We start from the raw sequence: 23,254 nt of genomic DNA, 5'->3' as shown, positions 1-23,254 counted from the left end.
AAAATAAGGTAAAGAAAAAGCGTACATTTCAAAACTGATAACATATTAAATTCGTTGTATAAACTATACTAGAACAGAAGAAAACCAAACCTTCCAAATTCTCAAAAAAAAAAAAACCTAGACCACCTCAGAACTCAGATGCCGCCCCCCCCCCCCCCCCCCCCCCCCCCCCCCCCCACCACCACCACCACACACACACACACACACCAACCTCTCACGCCACCCCGCCTCGTCCCCGCGTTTCGCCAACGAGGGGAGCGAGTGGCCATGGCGTCATCCGCTGCCGCCTCCTCCTCGGCACCCGCACTCGTCCGCCTCCCGGGGCCGGGCCACCTGCGCGCACCGCCACGAAGCGGGTGGCGAGACCACAGGCCGCCCCGCCGTGCGACCGTGCGGTGCTCGTTCGCGCCGGTGGAGACGGCGAGGATAAAGGTGGTGGGCGTTGGCGGCGGCGGCAACAACGCCGTTAACCGCATGATAGGCAGCGGCGTCCAGGTAGTGGCGGGATGGCGGCGCTCCTTGGCCCGTTTCATTCTGGAAATTGGGCTTGTTTTCGCCTCCGGGCTCGATGCCTAGATCTGCTTGATGTAAATTTGGAATGATTTATCCTGTTGCATTCTCGCTCCGTGTTCAGTTCAGTGGCACCGTTTATAACACTGCCTTAGATTCTGTGAAGTAGTGCTGGTTGTTTTTATGTGAAATGAATCAAATGGTGATATTTTATAATCTGACGTGGAACCACAGTTTTAAGTTCCTGAAAGATAAAGTTTCATGTCTATGGGCCACTTTGCTTACTTCCTCTCCATCCAGTCCATGCCACCATCCATACTACAGTGCTTAAGTTTAGCACAAGAGGATTTACTTCATGGCATTGTTTATGATATGCTTTGTTCTGGAATTGTTGGAATATATACGGAATGGTACAAGTCCTATGTATGATTTAACTGTGGCAATTATTGTATGTTCTTCATTGTGTCCTCAACTCCTGATAATTGAACCGTACGATTTCAGGGTATTGAATTTTATGCAATAAACACCGATTCCCAAGCCCTTATTAATTCACAAGCGCAATATCCTCTGCAAATTGGAGATCAGTTGACTCGTGGACTAGGTAATGTTATGTGCCCCCTTTATGTATGCTCGATGTGTGTAAAAGAAACATTTTCATGCAAATGTTGGTCTTCTGCTAATTTGCGACAAAACCCACAGTACATGGAATTCTGATCAACTGAATGAACTGTACCCTATAACACATGCACCATGCAAAACTGTAAATACTGTAAATTTTCATTGAAAATGTTACAGAGGTTGGCTAGATTCAGTAAATATGATACTATGTATCACATGTACAGGTACTGGTGGAAATCCAAATTTGGGAGAGCAGGCTGCTGAGGAATCAAGAGAAGCCATAGCCACTGCCCTGAGGGATTCAGATCTTGTCTTCATAACAGCTGGGATGGGAGGGGGTACTGGATCCGGTGCTGCTCCAGTTGTTGCCCAGATATCAAAGGAAGCTGGTTATCTTACTGTTGGTGTTGTCACCTATCCATTCAGTTTCGAGGGCCGTAAGCGCTCTCTACAGGCAAGTATCTGAGGCCCCCTTCACTCCTGAATTAGAATTCAAACTGTCATGTCTCATTCTGTGACTTACGGTGGCATTAGTTATTTAGTTTGTAGTAGTAACAATGACAACCAGCCACATTTTATTGCTGATCATCTACAAAACGTAGGTCGCATGTAGCATTTCCTGTAGTTCATGTCATCAGTTTTGTTTCTGCCTTTCTGCATGGTTGGCGCCCCAAACTATATACAGCTATCTGGTTGCGGATGGATTTTGGAGGGATGTTTACATAGTGAAATATTTCAAAACATACGCCATTATCAATATTTTTCCCAGTTGGAATACATTTCGCTATTGTTACTTTTGAAATTCTATGTGCAGTTTTTGGCCAACTTTCCCTTTCTAAATAACTCCTGTTTCTTTTCTGTATAGTTACTTAACGTCTTGACTTGTGTACGCCCATTTCAGGCATTGGAAGCATTAGAGAAGCTGGAAAAGAGTGTAGACACACTTATTGTGATTCCAAACGATAAGTTGTTAGATGTTGCCGATGAAAACATGCCCTTGCAAGATGCATTTCTCCTTGCAGATGATGTCCTTCGTCAGGGTGTTCAAGGAATATCAGACATTATCACGGTGGGTGGTTTCTCCCCTCTCCTGTTCTAACTTATCTGTGAATTGCGGTCATGTAACTTATGAGAAAACATTGCAGATACCGGGACTCGTCAATGTTGATTTTGCTGATGTAAAAGCTGTTATGAAAAACTCTGGAACTGCTATGCTTGGCGTTGGTGTTTCTTCCAGCAAAAATCGGGCCCAAGAAGCTGCTGAACAGGCAACACTTGCTCCTTTGATTGGATCATCCATCGAGGCAGCTACCGGCGTTGTGTACAATATTACTGGTGGGAAGGACATCACTTTGCAAGAAGTGAACAAGGTGTCCCAGGTGCGTGTATGATTCCTTACAAGTTCTTTATTGATTACTGTAAGGTGTTTCAAGAATAAATTCCTGAGAAGTTAAGAAATGTTGGATATCTCAAATAGAAGAATGGTTATTTAGATTGTAGTGACCATGTATTCACCTTTTGCAGATTGTGACAAGCCTGGCTGACCCTTCTGCAAACATAATTTTTGGTGCCGTTGTTGATGACCGTTACACTGGTGAGATACATGTGACAATCATTGCGACAGGATTTCCACAATCCTTCCAGAAATCCCTTTTGGCTGATCCAAAGGTAGCACGAATAGTGGAATCCAAAGAGAAAGCAGCAACCCTAGCCCATAAAGCAGCTGCTGCTGCGGTTCAACCGGTCCCTGCTTCTGCTTGGTCCCGAAGACTCTTCTCCTGAGCGGTTCGTTTGGTGAACCGTGACTCGCAGGGCATTAGATTTGGCATTTAGCGCGTTGAGGGCATCCCGGAGGTGATCGTCGGCTATCTGGAGATTTATAGCTTGGATTAGTGTTCGATAGTGGTAGATTGAGTTTCAGTGTATGCATCGTTTGCTTTGTGTTTTTGAGGTTCAGCACGGTGAGGCTGACAGAAGTGCTCAGCATTGAACTAGTTTTGCAGATCTTTGACTACTTTTACTGCAACAAGCCAACAGCCCTGTGTTGGATTCAACCGAATGTGGGTGCCTAGCTCTCCAACTGTACTGTTTTTTCTCGATTGCGTGTCAGGGAATTGTTTGTGCTGCAATCGTGCGTACAGAAGAAAATCCACACCTTGGAATAGATAACCTCTGGTTTATTGGTCCATATACTGCCTTCTACTTTTTCTCTCGCGTTTCCCACGAATAATCTACTTTTTCTCTTGCGTTTCCCACGAATAATCTTGCTTGTCCTTATGCATTGCAACAGGACAAAAGAGATACCCTCTGGTTTATGTGTATAATCTTAGCTTGTCCTGACCTCTGGTTTATGTGTATAATCTTAGCTTGTCCTGACCTTGTGCATTGCAACATGAAAGGGTTACAAGCGATAATGTTCCAGATACATATTAACACCATCTTGCTGTGATAAATACCCTGACAGAAGATACTGGGCATTCAGCACACTAGTTCCTGAGACAAACTCTGGCAGCCACCATCAGGACTTTTACATCAAAAAATTGTTTCATGGACCTCGCCCAGGAAAGGGGAACTTCCACTTCCACAGGCCTGGTCGAAAAGGTGGATGCAAAGCTGCTAGTAACACATGGAAATATTTTGGAGTACAATCATTCCAGGGATACAATTTTATTGAACACACATTCTATTGAACAGACTGTCGTGTCATGACGCCTGCTCGTTCTCAAAATACATCCTCGCTCATTTGATTAGTTCACCAAAGGATTGTGCTAATGAGCTGTTCTCAGACGACCTTACAACTCCCTGAACCTAGAGACCGGTCTACTAGTCCCTACCTTGCACAAGTTGCAAGGGATCATCATGAAACCAAAGAAGCCGTGATTTCGCTCACATCAGGAAATGACTTATGACACATCGCCAGCAAATTGCTCAGGTGGGACACCATTGTTCACCCAAAGAGTGATCTGGTTTTATTCCGTTCGAGCCGAGCCTCCCTCTGCAAAATATTGAAACACAAAGGAAATAAGATACCCAACAGAAGTGAAATAATATGGAAAGAAAATTCTGGCAACCAAGTGTTATATATAGAGTTATAGAGTGCTAATCACTATCAGAAAATAGTACCAAGAGAAGCACTCATGTTAAACGCAAAATTTTGATACACGGTACACACTAATTCAGATTAATGAATCAAATAACCTGGACTTCTACTACTCCGATATGAGAAGTGTCATTTCAATTTGTTAAAATAAAATACAGCTCACTGGGCATGTGTGGTTGTATTATTATTTGTTGGCATATACAATTTTTACAGTCCAATCTTATCAGATTTGGTAAAGTGCATGAGTGGGACATAAATTGAGTTCATCTGTGACTAGTGACCTTATCCAAATTTATATAATGATTGTAGTAGTCTACAACCCTGTCTAGGTTTCAAGACACATCATTTACTACTTTTAATATCAGAATAGGAGAATGCATCCATTTTTTGTGGGGCGAGGGGTAGCTTTGTATTTTGGGAAGGTCGGTAAGCACTATGGGAGGTTCAGAAACCAGAAGACAGCGCAACAACAAAAAAATGGTAGCAAGAGGATGTCATTATTTGACCTTGTAAAATGGTAAGTAAATGGCCACATGATTATTTAGTACTCATCAATGTTTTCAAGTCGTCCGATTAATCGTGATTAATTATCCAAATCGGTAGGGGTACCGACCCGATTAGCTCGACCAGAAAGCTGGTCGTCCGATTAGTCGACGACTAATCACGATTAGTCATCCGACTAGGCCATGGACGACTAGTGTGGTTGCTCCGTTTTTTTGGGCCTGTTCAACCGGGCTTATATGTGGCCTATTGGGCTTCCAAATTTGGCCTATTAGGGTTAGAATAGGCACCCCAAAACACAGGAGGCACGGTGGCAAATGCAGGGCGGCCACAATTTTTCCCCACGCGCTATTCCCTCTCTCTCGTGAGCTATTCCCCTCCCCCGTGTGCTATTCTCCTCCCTCGCACGCTATTCTCCTCTCTGGTGAGCTGTGAAGCCGGCGGCGCCCTCTGCCAGGTCAAGTGGCTGCGGTCTTCGTGATGAGCTGCTCCGACGACGGTACGTGCCTTTCTCCTCTCCATCTTCTTCCCTCCTCCCCCATCCCTCACTCTGCAGCCTTTCTGGCTCTCTGCTAGACTGCTAGGTTGCTTGTTGTGTTGTACTGCTGTCCCTCTGCTATTCTCTGGTTCCAAAGGAAAGAGAAGCAATCCACTCTGCTAGACTAATCGGCCTGGTTGACGAGTAATCGCGATTAGTCGCCTGATCAGTCCCATGACGACTAGATTCGACTAGACGACTTGAAAACATTGGTACTTATGCCATAATAGTCAAGAATGTTAGTCCCTGGCTGCCCTGCACAAGTAAGCAGTAAGCTTACCTGCACACTCACTCATTATGGCTAGAGATAAAAGATGAGATTGAGCTCAGCGCACACACACACTCAGCACAAGCACCAGCGTTTGCCGAAGCTCTGCCCTTTGGTTTGTGGCAACTGAACTGATTTGTTGTATTGCCTTGGCAAAGCATATATACAGGTGCTTGGTACCTCCACCAGGTACATAGTTGTTGGTGAGCACACCAACTACCTACTCCTAAGGTACAAGGCTTAGCTCAGCCATCTCTACACTATATGGCTGAAGTAAGCCATTTCTACTCCCTTACTGCAAAAGCAGCAGGGACTGGACAACTGAGCCGACCAGTTCAAATGGGGAGAAGCAGATTATGTCTTACAATTCTTTCCCTAATCCTGCTGCTAACCTGATGCCTTGACCTCATCCATGCCAATCATCTTCCTCAGCTCCATGAACCGCAGGTGCGCGAGTGACTTGGTGAGGATGCCAGCGAGCTGTCTGCCGGTCTCGACGAACTCGATGACGATCTGCCCTCCATCGATGCAGTCCCGGAGGAAGTGGAACTTGATGTCGATGTGCTTGCTCCGGTCGTGGAGGACAGGATTCTTGGCGGGGGCGATGGCGGGTTGGTTGTCCACCATCAGAGCTGGCGGGTGAGCTTCCTCGCCGGTCAGCTCGCCCAGCAGCCGGCGCAGCCAGACAGCCTGGCACGCCGCCGTGGCTACTGCGACATACTCCGCCTCACACGTCGACAACACCACGATCTTTTGCTTCAGCGATTGCCAAGCAATGGGGGCCGCTCCAAGGAAGACGAACACGCCGGAGGTGCACCGTTGCCCATCAATGTCGCTCGCCATGTCCGCATCACTGAAGACAGTGAGCTCCGGCTCACCTTCCTTTGCCTTGGGGGGTGCCTCACTGAAGACCGTGAGCCGCAACCCACCCTTGCCACCACTCTTGGGGAAGATGATCGCTTGATCGAGCGTCCCCTTGACATAGCGCAGGAGCCTTTCACTGTCGACCAGTGATCCTCGCGTGGGTCCTCCATGAAACGGCTGACGTACCCGACCGCGAACGCGATGTCCGGCCGAGTATGCGTGAGGTAACGCAGCCCGCCGACGATGCTCCGGTAGCGCGTCGCGTCCACCTTCGCCGCCGTGCTGCGCTTGGACAGCTTCAGCCGCTCCTCCATTGGAGTTGCACACGGCTTGCACTTCGCCATGCCACTGCGCTCCAGCAGCTTCTCCGCATAGGCACGCTGGCCCAGGGAGATGTGCTCCTTCCCCTGCCTTACCTCAATGCCGAGGTAGTAGGGGAGCGCCGAGATCGCTCATTTTGAAACGAGCAGTCATCTCGCACTTGAAGCCGTCAATGTCCTCCGCCCGTGCTCTAGTGACGATCAAGTCGTCCACATACACACCGACGACGAGCTCCTTCTTCCCCCGCCGCCGCGTGTAGAGCGCGTGCTCCATAGCGCAGTGAGTGAACCCAAGCTCGCCCAAGGTGGCGTCGAGCTTGACGTTCCATGCCCGAGGGGCCTGCCATAGCCTGTAGAGCGCCTTGCGCAGCTTGAGCACCTTGTGCTCAGCGCCCTTGACGGCGAAGCCCGGAGCTTCCTTGACGAAGACCGTCTCTACGAGCTCGCCGTTGAGGAACGCAGACTTGACGTCGAGGTGGTGGACACGCCAATCCTTCGCTGCTGCCATGGCCAACAGCAGACGAACGGACTCCATTCGCGCCACCAAAGCAAAGACTTCCTCGAAGTCGATGCCCTCTCGCTGCACGAAGCCGCGGGCGACGAGCCGAGTCTTATATTTGACAATGGCGCTGCGATCGTCCCGTTTCACCTTGTAGACCCACTTCAATCCAATTGGCCTGCAGCCCACCGATGGATCCACCAGCTCCCATGTGCCAGTGTCCTCGATAGCCTTCATCTCTTCCAACATCGCCCGGTGTCAATTGGCGTCGCGTTCAGCCACTGCAAACGTCGGTGGCTCCTCGGCACTAACAAGGAGCAGCTCTGGGTCGTCAAGAAAACGACTGGCCAACCTAGGAGCTCCCCCTTCGCCGACGAAGTTGTCCACCCGCCTGAACCGGACCTCCTCGCCGTCGTGGAAGGCATCCACGAACTCGCTGATGTCGCTCGGAGGGGAGATGAACTCGATCGATGGTCCCCGGCCTCCCTGTTCTGCTGGAGTGGTCGGCATCGCTGCTGGACCGCTCGGCACCACTCCTGAAGTGGTCGGATCCACTGCTAGAGTGGTCGGCACCACTCCTGTAGTGGTCGGATCCACTGCTGGAGTGGTCGGCTTTGCTGTTGAAGTGCTCGGCACCCCTTCTGGAGTGGTCGGCTCCACTCCTGGGGTGGTCGGCACCTCTTCTCCAGCGTCTCCACCACCGTGGATGACTAAGTGTTCGACGACGAAGGTGCTGCTCAAGCTGCCAGCTTCCCCCGCGCCCGGACCCTCCCAGTCCCAAGCAGCCATCTCATCGAACACCACATCCCTAGAGATCACCACCTTGCTTCTCTTGGGATCATAAAGCCGATAGGCCTTGCTGCCTTCCTCGTAGCCTAGGAGCACCATGGGTGTGCTCCTGTCTTCCAGCTTGCCGAGGTGAGGCTTGGTGTTCTTCACATGGCCGATGCAGCAAAAAATCCTGAGGAAGGACACATTCGGCCTGCATCCATGCCAAGCCTCGAACGGCGTTTTGCCCTTCAGGGCCTTGGTGGGCGCGGGATTGAGGATGAACACCGCCGTGGTCACCGCCTCACCCCAGAACTCCGTTGGCTACTTCTTGGCCTTCATCATCAACCTCGCCATGCCGACCACTGTCTGGTTCCGCCCTCCACCACGCCATTCTGCTGCGGCATGTACGGCGCAGTGTGGTGACGCACCACCCCTTGATCCGCGCAGTACGCGGCGAACTCCACCGAGGTGAACTCGCCGCCGCGATCCGTCCTCAGCACGCGTAGCTTCTTCCCGCTCTCGGCCTCCGCACGCGCCTTGAACCTCTTGATCGCCTCCGCCGCCTCGCCCTTGCTCGTCAGGAGCTGTAGGCACATGTAGCGGCTGCAATCATCCACGAGCAGAATGAAGCACTTGCGCCCGCCGTGCGTTGCCGGCGTGATCGGCCCGTAGAGGTCACCATGGACCAGCTCGAGGGCCTCAGCCATGCGGTACTTCGCGGTCTTCGGGAACGGCAGCCTTCTTTGCTTCCCGGCCAGACAATTGTCACACAGCTCGCCGGCGTGCTCGATGTGAGGCAGCCCAGTCACCATCTTCTCCAACCGACCAAGAGCGTCGAAACTGAGATGGCATGCCATAGCCACGGCTCCTCCGTGCGCCGTGCAGCCAAGCAAATGGGCTGCTCCACCTTCAAGTCGAGCAGGTCCAGCCAGTTCCGGGACCTCTTCACCTTGACAAGAAGCCGCTGCTCCCGGTCCGTGATCCTGAGAACGCCGTCCTTGATCAGTACCTCGCTGCCGCGCTCATCCAGCTGGCCAATGCTGATGATGCTTGAACGCAGCTGTGGGATGTAATATACATCCGTCAGCGCGCGGTGCTCGTCGTTCTGGCACCTGAAGATGATGATGCCACGCCCTCGAATCACCACCCTTGAGCCGTCACCGAACTTCACCGTGCCGATCACGTCGCCGTCGAGCTCGGAAAAGGCTGCCTTGGAGCCCGTCATGTGGCTGCTGACGCCAGAGTCCAGGTACCACCGCTGCTCCTACTCGCCACCCACACATCCGAGGTGGACTTGGGCGCGCGGTTCGTCGAGGTTGACAGCCTTCAGAGCCTTCCCGTGCTCCTCCACCGCCGTCGTCTCTCCCTTCTCTTTGGCCTCAACATCGTGCAGTGCACAGAACGTAGCCATAAAGAGAGTGGCCTCATCATCATCATTAGCCTACGCCAGATGAGCCTCAGCCTTCTTCTCCCGCTTGCGATTTGGGCACTCTTTTGCCCAATGGCCTGTCTTCCCACAGCACCGGCAGGCGTTGGGGTCGACCGCGGCTTGAGGAGGCTTTCCCGGACTTCCTCTCCTTCATCCGGACAGCCCACTCCTCCTCTGTCAGTAGCAGCTTGCCGCTGTCCGTTGTTGCTGTGGCCTGCTCCATGCGCTCGTCCACCGCCCACAGACGGCCTGTTACATCTTTAATGGTGAGGGTGGACAAGTCCAGCATCGTCTCTATGGAGAGAGCGATCTGGATGTATTTCGCCGGCACGAAGTGGAGGTACTTGGAAACCGTCTCTTTTTCGTCGATGGTGACATCGTGGCTCTTCAGCTTGCTGATGAGCAACTGCAGGCGGAGGGAGAAATCCTCCACCGACTCACTATCCTTGAACTTGAGGTTGGCGTACTCCTGCTTCAGCAGCTGGACCGTCGCCTTCTTTGCGCGGTCGGAGCCGACGTGCATCGCGGCAATAGCCTCCCACACCTCCTTAGCAAAGTTCTTCGCCCCCAACGGCTCCCGGTACTCCGCAGGCACAGCAGCGAGGATGCCCTTCAGCGCTGACATGTCGTCTTCTTCGTTGTCAGTGCCTTTGTCAATGGCATTCCAGAGCTATCGGGCTCTGAGCTTGACCTTTATGGTCACCGCCCACTCGCCATAGTTAGTGCGAGTCAGGCCAACTGGTGCCGCTGACCTCCCGCACTGTGCGCACAACGACCTCCTGTCGTGGCTGGGCAGCCACAGCAGCGCCGCTGCTGTCGCCCATCTCTAAACCGTCCGATATCGCCAGCGATTAGTCCAGCGACGACGCTTGTACGACTCTAATACCACTTGTTAGTCCATGGCTGCCCTGCACAGGTAAGCAGTAAGCTTACCAGCACACTCACTCACTATGGCTAGAGATAGAAGAAGAGATTGAGCTCAACACACACACTCAGCACAAGCATCAGCGTTTACCGAAGCTCTGCCCTTTGGTTTGTGGCAACTGAACTGATTTGTTGTATTGCATTGGCATAGCATATATACAGGTGCTTGGTACCTCTACCAGGTACATAGTAGTTGATGAGTACACCAACTACCTACTCCTGAGATACAGAGGAACCGGGGGGGTGCAAACCTCTTTCTTCTTGCACTCCTTGTAATCGTCGAACTGCTGCTGGCACTTGCTCTTGTCCTGGTTGGCCTCCAAACCTTTAATCAAGAAACAACAGCAGCATCAGCGAGCGGCCATACAAGTATGGCATGTATCAAGTAACACCTTCCTAGCGAACGCTGGAGTGTGAATGGGTCAAGGAGAGGAGGGCCAGATTAGGGATTAGGGCGGGTGGGCAGCTGCGCGCGTACACTTCAGCGAGGCGGTGTACTGGGGGAAGCAGGCGGAGTCGTCGATCCTGGCAGCGCTGGGGTACGGCGGTTGCGGCGGCGACGTCCCCGGGGACGCGCGGTGGTAGGTTGGGGACGCCGACGCTGCCTGTGCCGTCGCCATGGTGCCGCGTCGTCGTCTTCCTCCTCTCCGCTCCCTTTTTTTGGGCTTTCGATTAGCCGTCGTCTTTCCGGATGGGATGGACAGGGCTTTGGTAATGGGCTGTTTATCTTCCCATTCCTAGAGCTGGACCGTCTGGACAGTCCGGTTATTCATACAGTATGGGCCAACTCACCGATTTCAGAGTACTGCGACATGGACCAAAAAGAATAGGCATTGAATTATCCTCTCGTTTGTGATGGATAAAAACTGATAGGATACGGACGATATCATTGATATTATATTTATTTTTATATTTCTATTCAGATTCGGATTTGAATACGGATAGTGTCAACCATGCCGGATAGGATACAATTGAATATCGACATCATAAATATGCGATTTGAGTATTTGGATACGGATACGGTATCGGATGTTGAATATCCGGACTTGGATACGGACAGATTTAAACCTCTATAAACGGATTCGGTCTCGAATATGTTGAAAAATATCCACACTATTTTCACCCCTTTGCATGACATGACCCCCGGATTTTAGGTGTCGTCATTCAGCCAACATATATTTTTTGTCATTATTTGGCTAAATTGTCTCTTGTAAGTTGTTATTCAACATACATTTTTGTCATTATTTGGCTAAATTGTCTCTTGTGAGTTGTTATTTTAGTTGTACTAGTTGTTTGTGTAAGATCGTTGTCTGAAAATTTCATAAAATTGGGGCATCTGAAATATAGCAACTCGTCTTTTTTCTAAAACACAATATGGGGCGTGGACACTTACATGCATGCATGTGCACCCATCTTTCTTAACACGTTCACATATACTCCATTACGAGCACCTTCGAATGACTAAGGGTCATTAAATTAAATTTTAGAATAAATCCAAAAAGAAACAACCATCCATGTTAAGTCAATGACTTAACCCATACAACTAGTTGAGCAACACTGAAACTGTAGGACCAAGATCGTGTGATAGAACATTAAAGTGGGCTTAGCGGAATTGATGCTTACTACCGGCTGGTATATTTGGTGGGAGTGGCAGCAATATGTTCATGAGAGACTTTCCAGCGACCATCAAGATCAACCATGTCTATTGCGGCGCTAACGAAGAATTATAAAGTAAAGGTTCACAGCTACGACAGGATGGATGAAGCCTCCAGAAGGCAAAGTGATGATGAATGTTGATGTGGCTTTTGATGAGGATGGGGGGCACGGTAGTGTGGGAGTGATCATAAGAGATTGCACCAAGGGTGTCTTAGCTGCTGCTCACATCTTTGTGCCACACTTAGTGGATGCACCGATGGCGGAAGCCTATGCTTTGAAGGAAGGTTTGATGCTAGTGCAGCACATCGGATGCAACCGGCTAATTATTCAATCAGATTGCATGGAGGACAACGGAGGATGGAGGATTCACGGCAAATTCGGTAGCAGCCTTATATGACGAGTGCAATATAACGATCGAGCATTGTAATAGAGAGACGAATCAAGCAGCGCATAATTTAGCAAGAAGAGAATCAAAGCAAAATTGTACTTTTCATTCTTGATTTCCTAGCAAATGGTGTAACTATCCTGGATGAATAGAGTTTGCCATATTGCTTCAAAAGAAAAATGGGCTCTACCAAAGTTTAACAACTCCTGAAGGTACTCATCAGGTGTTCTGTACTTCTGTTCAGCATCTATCCTAGTCCTAGTTGGCCAGATGCAGAAGCAACCTATGCATCATTTGACAAGAAACTCAGTACCAAACAATACCACTAGTTCCGCCAGTAATCCAGACCGGATACCCGTGCAACATTGCATCCATAGTTCCATTTCCATACGCTCGTATCCTCGATCCTGTAGATGATTGATTACCCAGGTAACTTTGCGTTGAAGAAGAAGGGATCGCTTGCGTTGGAGTAGAAGTAGATCCCGTTGCTGAGCCACGATCTGGATTTGTCGTCTGGCCGGTGGTGACCTTTAAGAAATGACCTTGACCTGGCCCGATCGGATCTTGAGAAAACCCAAGCAGCAGTTTTTACGAGCTCAAAACTCAGCAACAAAGTGATGGAAATGGAATCTGAATCGCTCACGCAACACGATCCCATGTGCATCCGAGGAATAAGCACTCCATGGCTAATAGCATTTCACACTTCAAAATTATATATACTACCAACAACATGGTGATTGGTGGCAAGTCTTCAACTTGTTAATAACAAGCTTCTGAGACTCGAGAGGCTATATCTATGTGTTAATCCGGGACTCGTCAGCAGAGCTGGAGCAGAGCAACCAGAGGGTTCGCTCTCGTCCCGCATCGACCATGGCGGGGCTCCCGCTGGTCACCGTCGCCTTCCAACTGTGCCTCCTCGCGTCGTCGTCGTCTGCTCTTCGGCCGGCGACAACCGCGAGCGAGAGCGGCGGCGGCAGCCGTGCCGGCAGGACCGCCTACCACTTCCAGCCCGCCAAGGACTGGCAGAACGGTGAGCGCGCTGACTTCTCTTCTATCTAGCCGCTGTGCATGCTAGTGCTTTGATCCGAACCAGATGTTCTGAACCGATTCGTGTGGTTGTCCGATCGCGCGGCGAACTGCTCATCCCGGTGGATTTCTTTGGCCGTCTCTGGCGATCCTCAGATCCGAATGGTACGTGCTGACTCCTTCATGTTCTTGGTGCTCTGTTCTTGGTTTTCATACCCCGGCAGATGTAGAATTTGCTTTGCTCCGCTGAAGCTGAATTGTGTCGCTTGATCATGTCGCGTGTGTATCTAATTAAATTGAATCGCACGGATTAAACTCGTTAATTAGTCTGGATGACATCCTGGGAGGAACATAGTAAAGTAGTAGTAGTAGTCAGCAGCATGAACCTATCCATACCTCCATAGGTGATAAGAAAGCAGACAGACAAAGGAACAAACAAAGCATGGAAAGATGCACGTGTGGCCCACGTTGATAGGGTAGATTGGAGTGCCAAGTGTGCTTGCCACCGTGGACCTGCTTTGAACTTTGGAGTTGGTTGCGTCTCATCTCCGAAGATTTTTTCGCATGCATAAATCTTGCCTGCTCTATAACTTGAGTGGACAAAAGAAATCATCTTGTTCCAATTCAGTAAAAAACACAACAATCTTTCACAAAAAGGAAACATGAAAACAGCAAACTGATATGATTCAGCTAACAAAACCATGCAGCTGTTTACATTTGTGCCTAAAATCACCGGACCAGACTGGCTATGCTGTCTGTCAGTGTCAGTATGTGTAACACTTAGCTGCTGAATCTGCTGATCACGATGGTATACTTCTGGTAATACAGTAAATGACAAAGCCACGGTTAATTCTTGTGTTACTCCTACTACGAACAGGGCCGATGTACTACAACGGCATGTACCATTTCTTCTACCAGTACAACCCGCACGGCGCGCTCTGGGACATCGGCAACCTCTCGTGGGGCCACTCCGTCTCCGGCGACCTCGTCAACTGGGCCGCCCTCCACACGGCGCTGGACCCGACGTCGCCCTTCGACGCCAACGGCTGCTGGTCGGGCTCCGCCACCATCCTCCCCGGCGGCACGCCGGCCATCCTCTACACGGGCATCGACGCCAATGGAGAGCAGGTGCAGAACGTGGCGTTCCCGAGGAACCCTGCCGACCCGCTCCTCCGCGAGTGGGACAAGCCCAGTCGCAACCCCGTCATCCCGCTCCCCGCCGACGTCCCCGGCGACAAGTTCCGGGACCCCTCCACGGCGTGGCTCGGCCACGACGGGCTGTGGCGCGTCGCTGTGTCCGCCGAGGTCCGCGGCGTGGCGTCCACGCTCGTGTACCGGAGCGCGGACTTCCTCCGCTGGGAGCGCGCCACCACCGCGCCGCTGCACGCCTCACGCGCCGCGGGCATGGTGGAGTGCCCGGACCTGTTCCCGGTGCTTGAGCGCGGTGATAACGCCGGGCTCGACGCGTCGGCGAGCGGCGACGGGGTGCGGCACGTGCTGAAGCTCAGCGTGATGGACACGCTCCAGGACTACTACATGGTGGGGCGGTACGACGACGCGGCCGACGCGTTCGTGCCGGCGGAGCCCGAGCGCGGCGACGACGTGCGCGCCTGGCGGCGGCTGGACTACGGCCACGTGTACGCGTCCAAGACCTTCTTCGACGCGCGCCACGGCCGGCGCGTGCTGTGGGCGTGGGCCAACGAGTCTGACAGCCAGGCCGACGACGTCGCCAAGGGCTGGTCCGGCGTTCAGGTACCCCGCCGGCACGCTTGCTTGCTTCCTTGCTTGCTCCGATCAGTCTCTGACACACTCACTCACTGCTCACTGGCTTGTACGACGTATGCAGACGTTCCCGAGGAAGCTGTGGCTGGACGAGGACGGGAAGCAGCTGCGGCAGTGGCCGGTGGAGGAGATCGAGACGCTGCGGAGGAAGCGCGTCGGCCTGAGCCGCGGCACGGTGCTGAGCGCCGGAGGCATGAACGAGATCGTCGGCGTCGCGGGCTCGCAGGCGGACGTGGAGGTCGAGTTCAAGGTCCCGAGCCTGGCGGGGGCCGAGGCGCTGGACCCCAACTGGCTGCTGGACCCGCAGAAGCTGTGCGGGGAGAAGGGCGCGTCGGTGCCCGGCGGCGTCGGGCCGTTCGGGCTCGTCGTGATGGCCTCAGGCGACCTGCGGGAGCACACCGCCGTCTTCTTCCGGGTGTTCAGGCACCATGGCAGGTACAGGCTTCTCATGTGCACCGACCTGACGAGGTCGACCACGAGGGCCGGCGTGTACAAGCCGCCGTACGGAGGATTCGTGGACTTCGACATTGACGAGCACGAGAGCATCAAATTGAGAACCCTGGTGAGTCTTTTTTGGCGATTCATTCTCTGCACTGTTCTTCAGCGATTTGCTCAGTTTGTTTGGAATCTGCACAGATTGATCACTCGGTGGTGGAAAGCTTCGGAGCTGAAGGGCGGATGTGCATCACGGCTCGAGTGTACCCTGAGCACGCGGAGACGAGCAACAGCCACTTGTTCGTGTTCAACAATAGCACGGGCACGGTGGAAGTGTCAAAGCTCGAGGCATGGGAGCTCGCCGCGGCGACCGTGAATGCTGTTGGGGATGACGGCTTGGTTGTGTCGCAATCTAAAGACGAAAGCGAATCCTATTAATTATCTTCAGGTTAATGTGTTGATAATATGGGGTCCGTTTGATTTGATTGTTTGGGAGAGAAAAAGAAAAGACTGTATTTCAAATAAGAAACGTTGAGAAATCCATATTGGTTGATTCGGGGAGGAGGAAAAGATGAATTCCACAGATCTGGCTCGCCAGTAGCCCTATCAGCTTAACCATATTCGCAATAGACGTGCTAGCGTTTGGACGTCCAATTCGGAGCATTAATGTCGGACGGCACCCGCTCAGTAAGAGCGAGCACCCTAGCGCGTCGGACTTGTGGGCGAGCGCCGCAGCAGTGGGCCTGCGTCGCCAAGCGCTTTCCACACGCATCCCATGTGTGATCCCTGATCAACTTTTGAAACATCTAAATGCAACAGTTGCAACATACAAAGAAGACAGATGAAACATTTAAACATGTGTCTAAAATATTTGCAAAACACTTCAAAACCATTGCAAAATATATGCAACATCCAGATGAAACACTTGCAACTGAAGTGTAAAACACCTGAAACCACTTGGAAAATACGCTTGCAACATGCATGTATATCCAACATCCAGATGAAAATATTTGCAACATACGTATGATACAGATGAAATATTTAGAACATATACTTGAAATATACGTGTATAGCCATTGCAACATGTGCAACATCCCAATCTAATTTTGCAACATCCCGATATAATTTTACAACACCAATACGAAACACTTCCAACGTACATTTGAAACACCTAAAACATATGTTCTCTTTGTTATTGCCAAGGGGTTTTGGTCAAAAGCTAAGTGCATTGGGTCCTACAAAATGTTGAATAACCTTGCATCTGACTGGATCTGATCAAGATGCTTGCGTAGGAATCTGATGTAAGACCAATTTGTCATTATTGCTTAATTAAACATCCTGCACATGGTGGCAGGCCATAAACTAAGCTGGAGACTAGGACTTAGGAGGCCTGTCGATTTCAAGCGTTTTGAAAAATGAAAAATTGTAAAAGCAGTAGAAGAAACATTTGCAACAACGCCAACCATCTGCTCTCGTGATCTGTCACTCACATTTGCCGGTGGCGGGGCCAATGGCAGCACTTCCCTTTGCCATGCGTGCCGTCGCGGTATTCTTGATCTGCCTTCTTCTCCTGTCTTCGTTGTCTTCGTCATCGATTTGCGTCGTGAGGACGCAGGACCATGTGAGAACGGCGTTTCACTTCCAGCCCGCCAAGAACTGGCAGAACGGTAACTTTCAATATCCTTGCTATGAATTAGTTCAGCCACAGATCGATTTCAGTGAACTCTCTTAATACGGCTGTGGAACGTCTCCTCTGGATGCAAATTCATGGCGGTCACGACGAGAGCTCTCAGATCCAAATGGTGCGTGTTCTTCTTCTAGTGCTCGGTTTGTTCTTGCCTTTGTTTCCTCGCTGGCTCGCTCCATGGTCGCTAAGGCCTGTTGACCAACAGGTCCCGTGTACTACAACGGCATGTACCACCTGTTCTACCAGTACAACCCGCACGGCGCGCTGTGGGACGTCGGCAACCTCTCCTGGGGACACTCCGTCTCCGGCGACCTCGTGAATTGGGCGGCCCTCGGCAACGCGCTCGACCCGACGGCGCCGTTCGACGCCAACGGCTGCGCGTCAGGGTCTGTCACCATACTTCCCGACGGCACGCCGGTGATCCTCTACTCCGGCATCGACGCGGACCGCCGGCAGGTCCAGAACATCGCGTTCCCCAAGAACCAGCGCGACCCGCTCCTCCGCGAGTGGGCCAAGCCCGCTTACAACCCCGTCGTCCCGCTCCCCGCCGACGTGTCGGCGAACGACTTCCGGGACCCCACCACGGCGTGGCTGGGCCGCGACGGGCTGTGGCGGTTCGCCATCTCCGCGGTGGCCGACGGCGTGGGCAACACGCTCGTGTACCGCAGCGCGGACTTCCTGCGCTGGGAGCGGCGCGCCGCGCCGCTGCACGCGTCGCGGGACGCCGTGATGGCCGAGTGCCCGGACCTGTTCCCCGTGGCGGCAAGCGGCGCGGAGGAGGGGCTTGACACGTCGGCGAGCGGCGCGGGCGTGCGGCACGTCCTCAAGGTGAGCATGCCCGACACGCTGGAGGACTACTACGCGGTCGGGACGTACGACGACGCGGCGGACACGTTCACGCCGGACGGGAACGGCGACTACCGAATGTGGCGGAGGATCGACCGCGGGCACCTGTACGCATCCAAGACGTTCTTCGACGCGCGCAGCAGCCGGCGGGTGCTGTGGGCGTGGGTGAACGAGTCCGACAGCGAGGCCGACGACGTCGCCCGGGGCTGGTCCGGCCTCCAGTCGTTCCCGCGGGCGCTGTGGCTGGACGGTGGCGGGAAGCAGCTGGTGCAGTGGCCCGTGGAGGAGATCGAGACGCTGAGGACGAGGCGCGCGGCGCCGCTGCCGCATGGCTTGGAGGTGGAACCCGCCGGCGGGCTGCGCGAGGTCACCGGCATCGTGAGCTCGCAGGCGGACGTGAACGTCGTGTTTGAGATCCCGAGTCTAGGTCGCGCCGAGGGACTCGACCCCAGCCGGCTGGCTGACCCCGACGCGCTGTGCCGGGAGAAGGGCGCCTCCGTGCGAGGCGGAGTCGGCCCGTTCGGCCTGCTGGTGATGGCCTCCGGCGACCTGCGAGAGCACACCGCCGTGTTCTTCAGGGTGTTCAGGCTCCTGCACGAGTACGCTGTTCTCATGTGCACGGACCTCATCAGGTACAGAAACTGAGCAATCCTTTTGTCTGAACTTGACATGGCAATCTGCCAATCTGTGAACCTCAAATCAAATGTGTAGGTCCTCCTCGAAGGCTGGCGTGTACAAGCCAACGCATGGAGGGTTCGTCAACGTGGACATCGAGAAAGACATGAGCATATCGTTAAGAACATTGGTGAGCTTCTTAGAGTAAAATCTCAGTGACACGGATACTTCAAATATGCAGACTCATGATATGAGTGCTCGTGTACGTACAGATCGATCACTCAATCGTGGAGAGCTTCGGCGGTGGAGGGAGGACGTGCATGACGGCGAGAGTGTACCCCGAGCACGTTGCAACAGGCAGCAGCCACCTGTACGTGTTCAACAATGGATCAGATGCAGTGAAGGTGTCCAAGCTCGAGGCCTGGGAGCTTGCCAGTGCGAGTGTCAATGTTGACGACGATGGCGGTCTGGTTGGATCATCCGTGAACATGTGCCACAGTGAGGAGTATTAGCACTTAGCAGTAAATCACACCATGCTGTGGCAGATTAACATTCTTGGTCCTTAATGTTTTTTTTAGTCTTGCGTGGGCCTAATTCAATCGCAACTTTTAGTTTTGGGCTTCAAACCCTGCTTACTCATGAAGATCGTGAACGGCCCACCAGGCTTGCTCATGAAGACGCCAGCAACACCTCCACACGCTCTAGGCCCATTTGCCATCTGATCAGCTCCAAATTCTCGTGCAGAACATCCATTTCACCAAAAGCAATCTTCAAGTCCAATGATCGCCCAACTTCCCTTGCCTTGCCTCGTCTTTCTTCAAACTGGGGCATCCAGCGCTTCTGAACCTGTTTCAACTTTGAAGTTTGCTTCCTGTCCAATGGAAGTGGAACAGTTCCTCACAACGCTTCTATGTTCTCCTGTAGTCCTGTTCAATTGCAAAGGGACGTGCTTGGCTATCAAATTTTGACTGTACAGCACCATCAAGCATTTCTCTTTGACAAACACATGGTCAGCATATAATCAGATGGAGGCTCAGCAGCTTGCAGAGAACATTCAGCAGCTACCAGCTACCACCTCTCTCTATCCATGCAATCTCCTTTGCAAATTGCAAGCCTCGTGATCGCAGCATTTGGTACTAAAGCTTCATTCATTTATTTAGTCTCTGACAATTAAACGGCATCGATCGGCAATTTGCCTCCGAAACAAACAAAAAAGGTACCACTGTACCAGCAGCATTGGCAATTCAACGAGCCAATACGATCGAGAAACAACAGCTATGTATGTATGTATGTATCTTGTCCAGGTGCAGGGCAGACGACGCCTGCAGATGGACTGATGGAGCTAGTGGTAGTGCAGCCTACTGGTCCATGGAGATGGAGTAGCAGCAGTTCTTGAACGTGTCCATGTGGCGGCTGAAGAGCGGCACGTAGGCGTCGACGCTGCCGTCCCCGGCGAAGGACGGCAGGAGGATGAGCAGGTCCTCCACCGGCAAGTAGCTGGGCATGAAGAAGAAGGGCCGGCCGCCGCCGAAGTCGAGGTCGTAGAACGGGATCCGCAGCCAGCTGTCGACCTCGATGTCGGGGCTGAGCACCATCTCCACCGCCGCCACCAGCCGCTCCTACTCCACGGCGCCTGAGCTGGCGAAGTCGACGAACGACTTGAAGTAGGCGTCGTTCATCCGGGCCACCTCCCGGTGGATGAGAGCCGCCGCGTGCCGCAGCGGCCCCGCCACCAGGTCCCCGGCCAGCGCGGTGGGGCGCGCCCACAGCACCACGTTGCCCGTGTAGCCGTCCGGCACGCGCGGGCTCATCTGCGCGCGCCCGTCCACGGCAATGCACACGCTGGTGCGCTGGGACTCGTCCATGTGTTTAGTCCCACATCGTATATTGGGTTGGAAATGCCCAATACCTTATATATTGTAGCTTCAATGGACCTGGGACCTGTGGGAGCGCAGGCTCCGGGCGCGCCGCGGAGTGCCCGCCGACGCCGCGGACTTGAGCTTGGAGATGAACTCCCGATTGAAGTGCACCTTCTGCACGACCACCTCGTCGCCGTCGCCGCCGCCGCTCTCCGCATGCTCGTCCTGATGCTTCTCGCACGACGATGGCTTGAACTCGACGCCGCGGTGCTCGAACTCCACCTGCGGCGGGTCCCGCGGCGCGAACAGGGACTCGCGGTCGTGCACGGGGGCCGGGTCCACAGCGGCGCCGCGGGTGGCTTGGCTCCACGCGAGGAAGAAGTTGCCCGTGGCGCGCCCGTCTGCCACGATGTGCTGCTGCGTGGTTGAAGCCCACGACGAGGGAGCCGCACGCGAAACGCGTGACCTGGATGAGCATGAGCTCCGCCGCGCCGCCGGGGTGCAGGCTCAGGCGCTCAGCACCTCGGCCGTGGGCTCGAGCGGCATGACGGTGTCGAGGGCGACGTCGGCCGTGGCCTCCACGAACCGCGCGCCATCGTCGGTGAGCAAGATGGCGCGGTTGCCGCTGGCGTCCACGCCGAGCCGCCCCGCCCACTCGGGGTACTCCGCCAGCACCTTGGCGAGCCCGGCCTCCAGGGCGGCGTTGGCCGGCGCCGGTGGGCGGAACACTTAGATGACGGATATGTACGTGTCGAAGTTGGCCTTGTCGAACACCGTTAGCGGCACGGTTGCCGTGGTAGTAGTCGGAGGCACTACGGCGCGGCCTTCGTAGGCGGGCTTCACGGCCTTGGACGAGTGCACGGTGATCTTCATGACCTCGATCGAGCACGTACGATGTCGGATAGCTACGAACAATTTAATGCTGCTGATGATTATAGAGCGACGCATGGATTGCATGCATGAGAGGTAGTAGGTGGTGAGACTTGAAGAGCTGTTCAAGTTGAAGGGTGGTAGTATAGTGTAGTGCATGGCATTGGCATATAAGACATTGTCCAGGTCAAAACGACGCTTGAGAGGACCGCCAAGCAAGGCCAGAGAGGTCATCATCTTGTAAAGACCATTTTGATCAAAATCGGTCCAGAGCTTAGCCAAAGAAGAAAGTGGTAAAGCAAGTTTACCGTATGAAGTATGATGGTCGAAAGAAGAAAAGTTCAGATCTAAATTCAACTACTGAAAAGCCGATTACATTACTGAAAAATTCGGCTATTGATGGCAAAGACATGGAAAAATCATCTATTGATATTCTAGATTCCAAATCTGAATGAAAGAAGGTGAGTGTGCCCAAAATCAAGAAAGAATTGCTGTTGTCCAAAACAAAAATAAAAGTGATATGCTCAATCGATTTACCAAGGTGGAAAGAAAAGAAATTATAGAAGCTTAGTGCAGAGAAGCTGAAAGAAAATGGCTTGGCATGGGTTCCTAAAGGAAATATTCAAGTTCAGAAAAATGATGTTCAAGCAAGTGTTGCAACAAAGGCAAAGAAGAGAAGGAGATTCAAGAAACAATTGCCAAGTTAGAGGTTTGCACCGAATCATAAAAATCATTGGTCATGGCATCATCCATACTCTCTGCCTATACCTATGCCTATGTGGAATTCATCCCCTAGTATGTATGGTTATCCCTCATCTCCTTATTTTGATCCTTGGTCTGGAACTTTATGTTATGGAGGGTTATCAAATTATTTTGCTTACCGATGATTAAGAGCTGAAATATTTATTTTGGTAATGCATACTTTTGTGGATGAATTCATATGGATGATATCTTGATATCGCCCTTAGTGTAAAAATATAGTCGATGAATGCTTGCAACCATCGTGCTATTAGTAAGACCTCCATGGAATTTACTTTGATGGCTTTCATGCCCGGGGGACATGATATATGTATTTAGATTTACTTCATGGATGTGACAATATGATTAATCGGATTGCAAATAAGGCTAAGGTGTTGTCATAATAATTATTTCTCACAATGGTGCTATTTGAAACGTCAATCCAATTAAAACTATATTTGCACTAACATTTGAGCCGAATGTGAATTTTTCTTATTCGGCTTGTTCATATTGCAATCCATGGGGTATGACATGTTGAAGCCATTGGTGATTCCTTACTAGTGGCACAACAAGTAGTTGGTGAGCCTCAATGTCTAGAAGGATCACTTATTAATGCTCATCATGATATGTGCCTTGATATAATTGCTTCTTTTGCCGAATTTTGAATTTGGCGTATTTCCAAGGCATGAGAATTTTAAGGTCAACATGTTGGCTCAACAAACATCATGTTATGATGTCGGTGGGTGGAATTTTCACATCAAAAGGGAGCCGATGCACTGCATCGCTACTTCTGGGTCTGCCAAACCGGCCAGGCCGGTTCTACTCTATGTTGTGGCTGATGAACCGGCTAGGTCGGTTCCAGAAACTGGCCAGGCCGGTTTGCCTATAGGATTTTCCTCAAATCGACTTAAATTGCTCTTTATTGATGCTAAAGATGATTCAAGTGATTGGAGGGCTCCTATAGTTGCATATTTACATGATCCAAGGTTAAAGTTGACAAGAATGTTCGGCAG

General features: G+C 52.1%; 4 protein-coding genes and 1 pseudogene across 4 annotated transcripts; 3 read left to right on the top strand and 2 right to left on the bottom strand.

The window, feature by feature from the left end:
• Positions 1 to 194: 194 nt before the first annotated feature.
• Positions 195 to 3,182, top strand: LOC136496426 (cell division protein FtsZ homolog 1, chloroplastic-like). The gene is made up of 6 exons (XM_066492093.1): positions 195 to 495; positions 1,012 to 1,111; positions 1,353 to 1,582; positions 2,030 to 2,197; positions 2,274 to 2,507; positions 2,653 to 3,182. The coding sequence occupies exons 1-6, from the start codon at positions 268 to 270 to the stop codon at positions 2,908 to 2,910; spliced, it is 1,218 nt and encodes a 405-aa protein (XP_066348190.1). The 5' UTR covers positions 195 to 267; the 3' UTR covers positions 2,911 to 3,182.
• A 376-nt stretch (positions 3,183 to 3,558) lies between these two features.
• LOC136496427 (cytochrome c oxidase-assembly factor COX23, mitochondrial-like) lies at positions 3,559 to 11,022 on the bottom strand. The gene is made up of 3 exons (XM_066492094.1): positions 10,821 to 11,022; positions 10,594 to 10,667; positions 3,559 to 4,123 (listed from the first exon to the last, which is right to left on the bottom strand). The coding sequence occupies exons 1-3, from the start codon at positions 10,960 to 10,962 to the stop codon at positions 4,076 to 4,078; spliced, it is 264 nt and encodes an 87-aa protein (XP_066348191.1). The 5' UTR covers positions 10,963 to 11,022; the 3' UTR covers positions 3,559 to 4,075.
• A 2,151-nt stretch (positions 11,023 to 13,173) lies between these two features.
• LOC136496425 (beta-fructofuranosidase, insoluble isoenzyme 7-like) lies at positions 13,174 to 16,079 on the top strand. Its single transcript, XM_066492092.1, has 5 exons — positions 13,174 to 13,413; positions 13,566 to 13,574; positions 14,287 to 15,161; positions 15,256 to 15,753; positions 15,828 to 16,079. The coding sequence occupies exons 1-5, from the start codon at positions 13,254 to 13,256 to the stop codon at positions 16,062 to 16,064; spliced, it is 1,779 nt and encodes a 592-aa protein (XP_066348189.1). The 5' UTR covers positions 13,174 to 13,253; the 3' UTR covers positions 16,065 to 16,079.
• A 1,217-nt stretch (positions 16,080 to 17,296) lies between these two features.
• Positions 17,297 to 19,380, top strand: LOC136497692 (beta-fructofuranosidase, insoluble isoenzyme 6-like). The gene is made up of 4 exons (XM_066493540.1): positions 17,297 to 17,428; positions 17,519 to 18,791; positions 18,871 to 18,964; positions 19,047 to 19,380. The coding sequence occupies exons 2-4, from the start codon at positions 17,539 to 17,541 to the stop codon at positions 19,284 to 19,286; spliced, it is 1,587 nt and encodes a 528-aa protein (XP_066349637.1). The 5' UTR covers positions 17,297 to 17,428; positions 17,519 to 17,538; the 3' UTR covers positions 19,287 to 19,380.
• A 752-nt stretch (positions 19,381 to 20,132) lies between these two features.
• On the bottom strand, positions 20,133 to 21,506 carry LOC136496230 (agmatine coumaroyltransferase-1-like; annotated as a pseudogene).
• Positions 21,507 to 23,254: the final 1,748 nt, after the last annotated feature.

Source organism: Miscanthus floridulus, chromosome 12 (assembly GCF_019320115.1).
Source record: "Miscanthus floridulus cultivar M001 chromosome 12, ASM1932011v1, whole genome shotgun sequence".
NCBI lineage: Eukaryota > Viridiplantae > Streptophyta > Magnoliopsida > Poales > Poaceae > Miscanthus > Miscanthus floridulus.
This window is presented reverse-complemented; position numbering and strand designations above follow the sequence as displayed.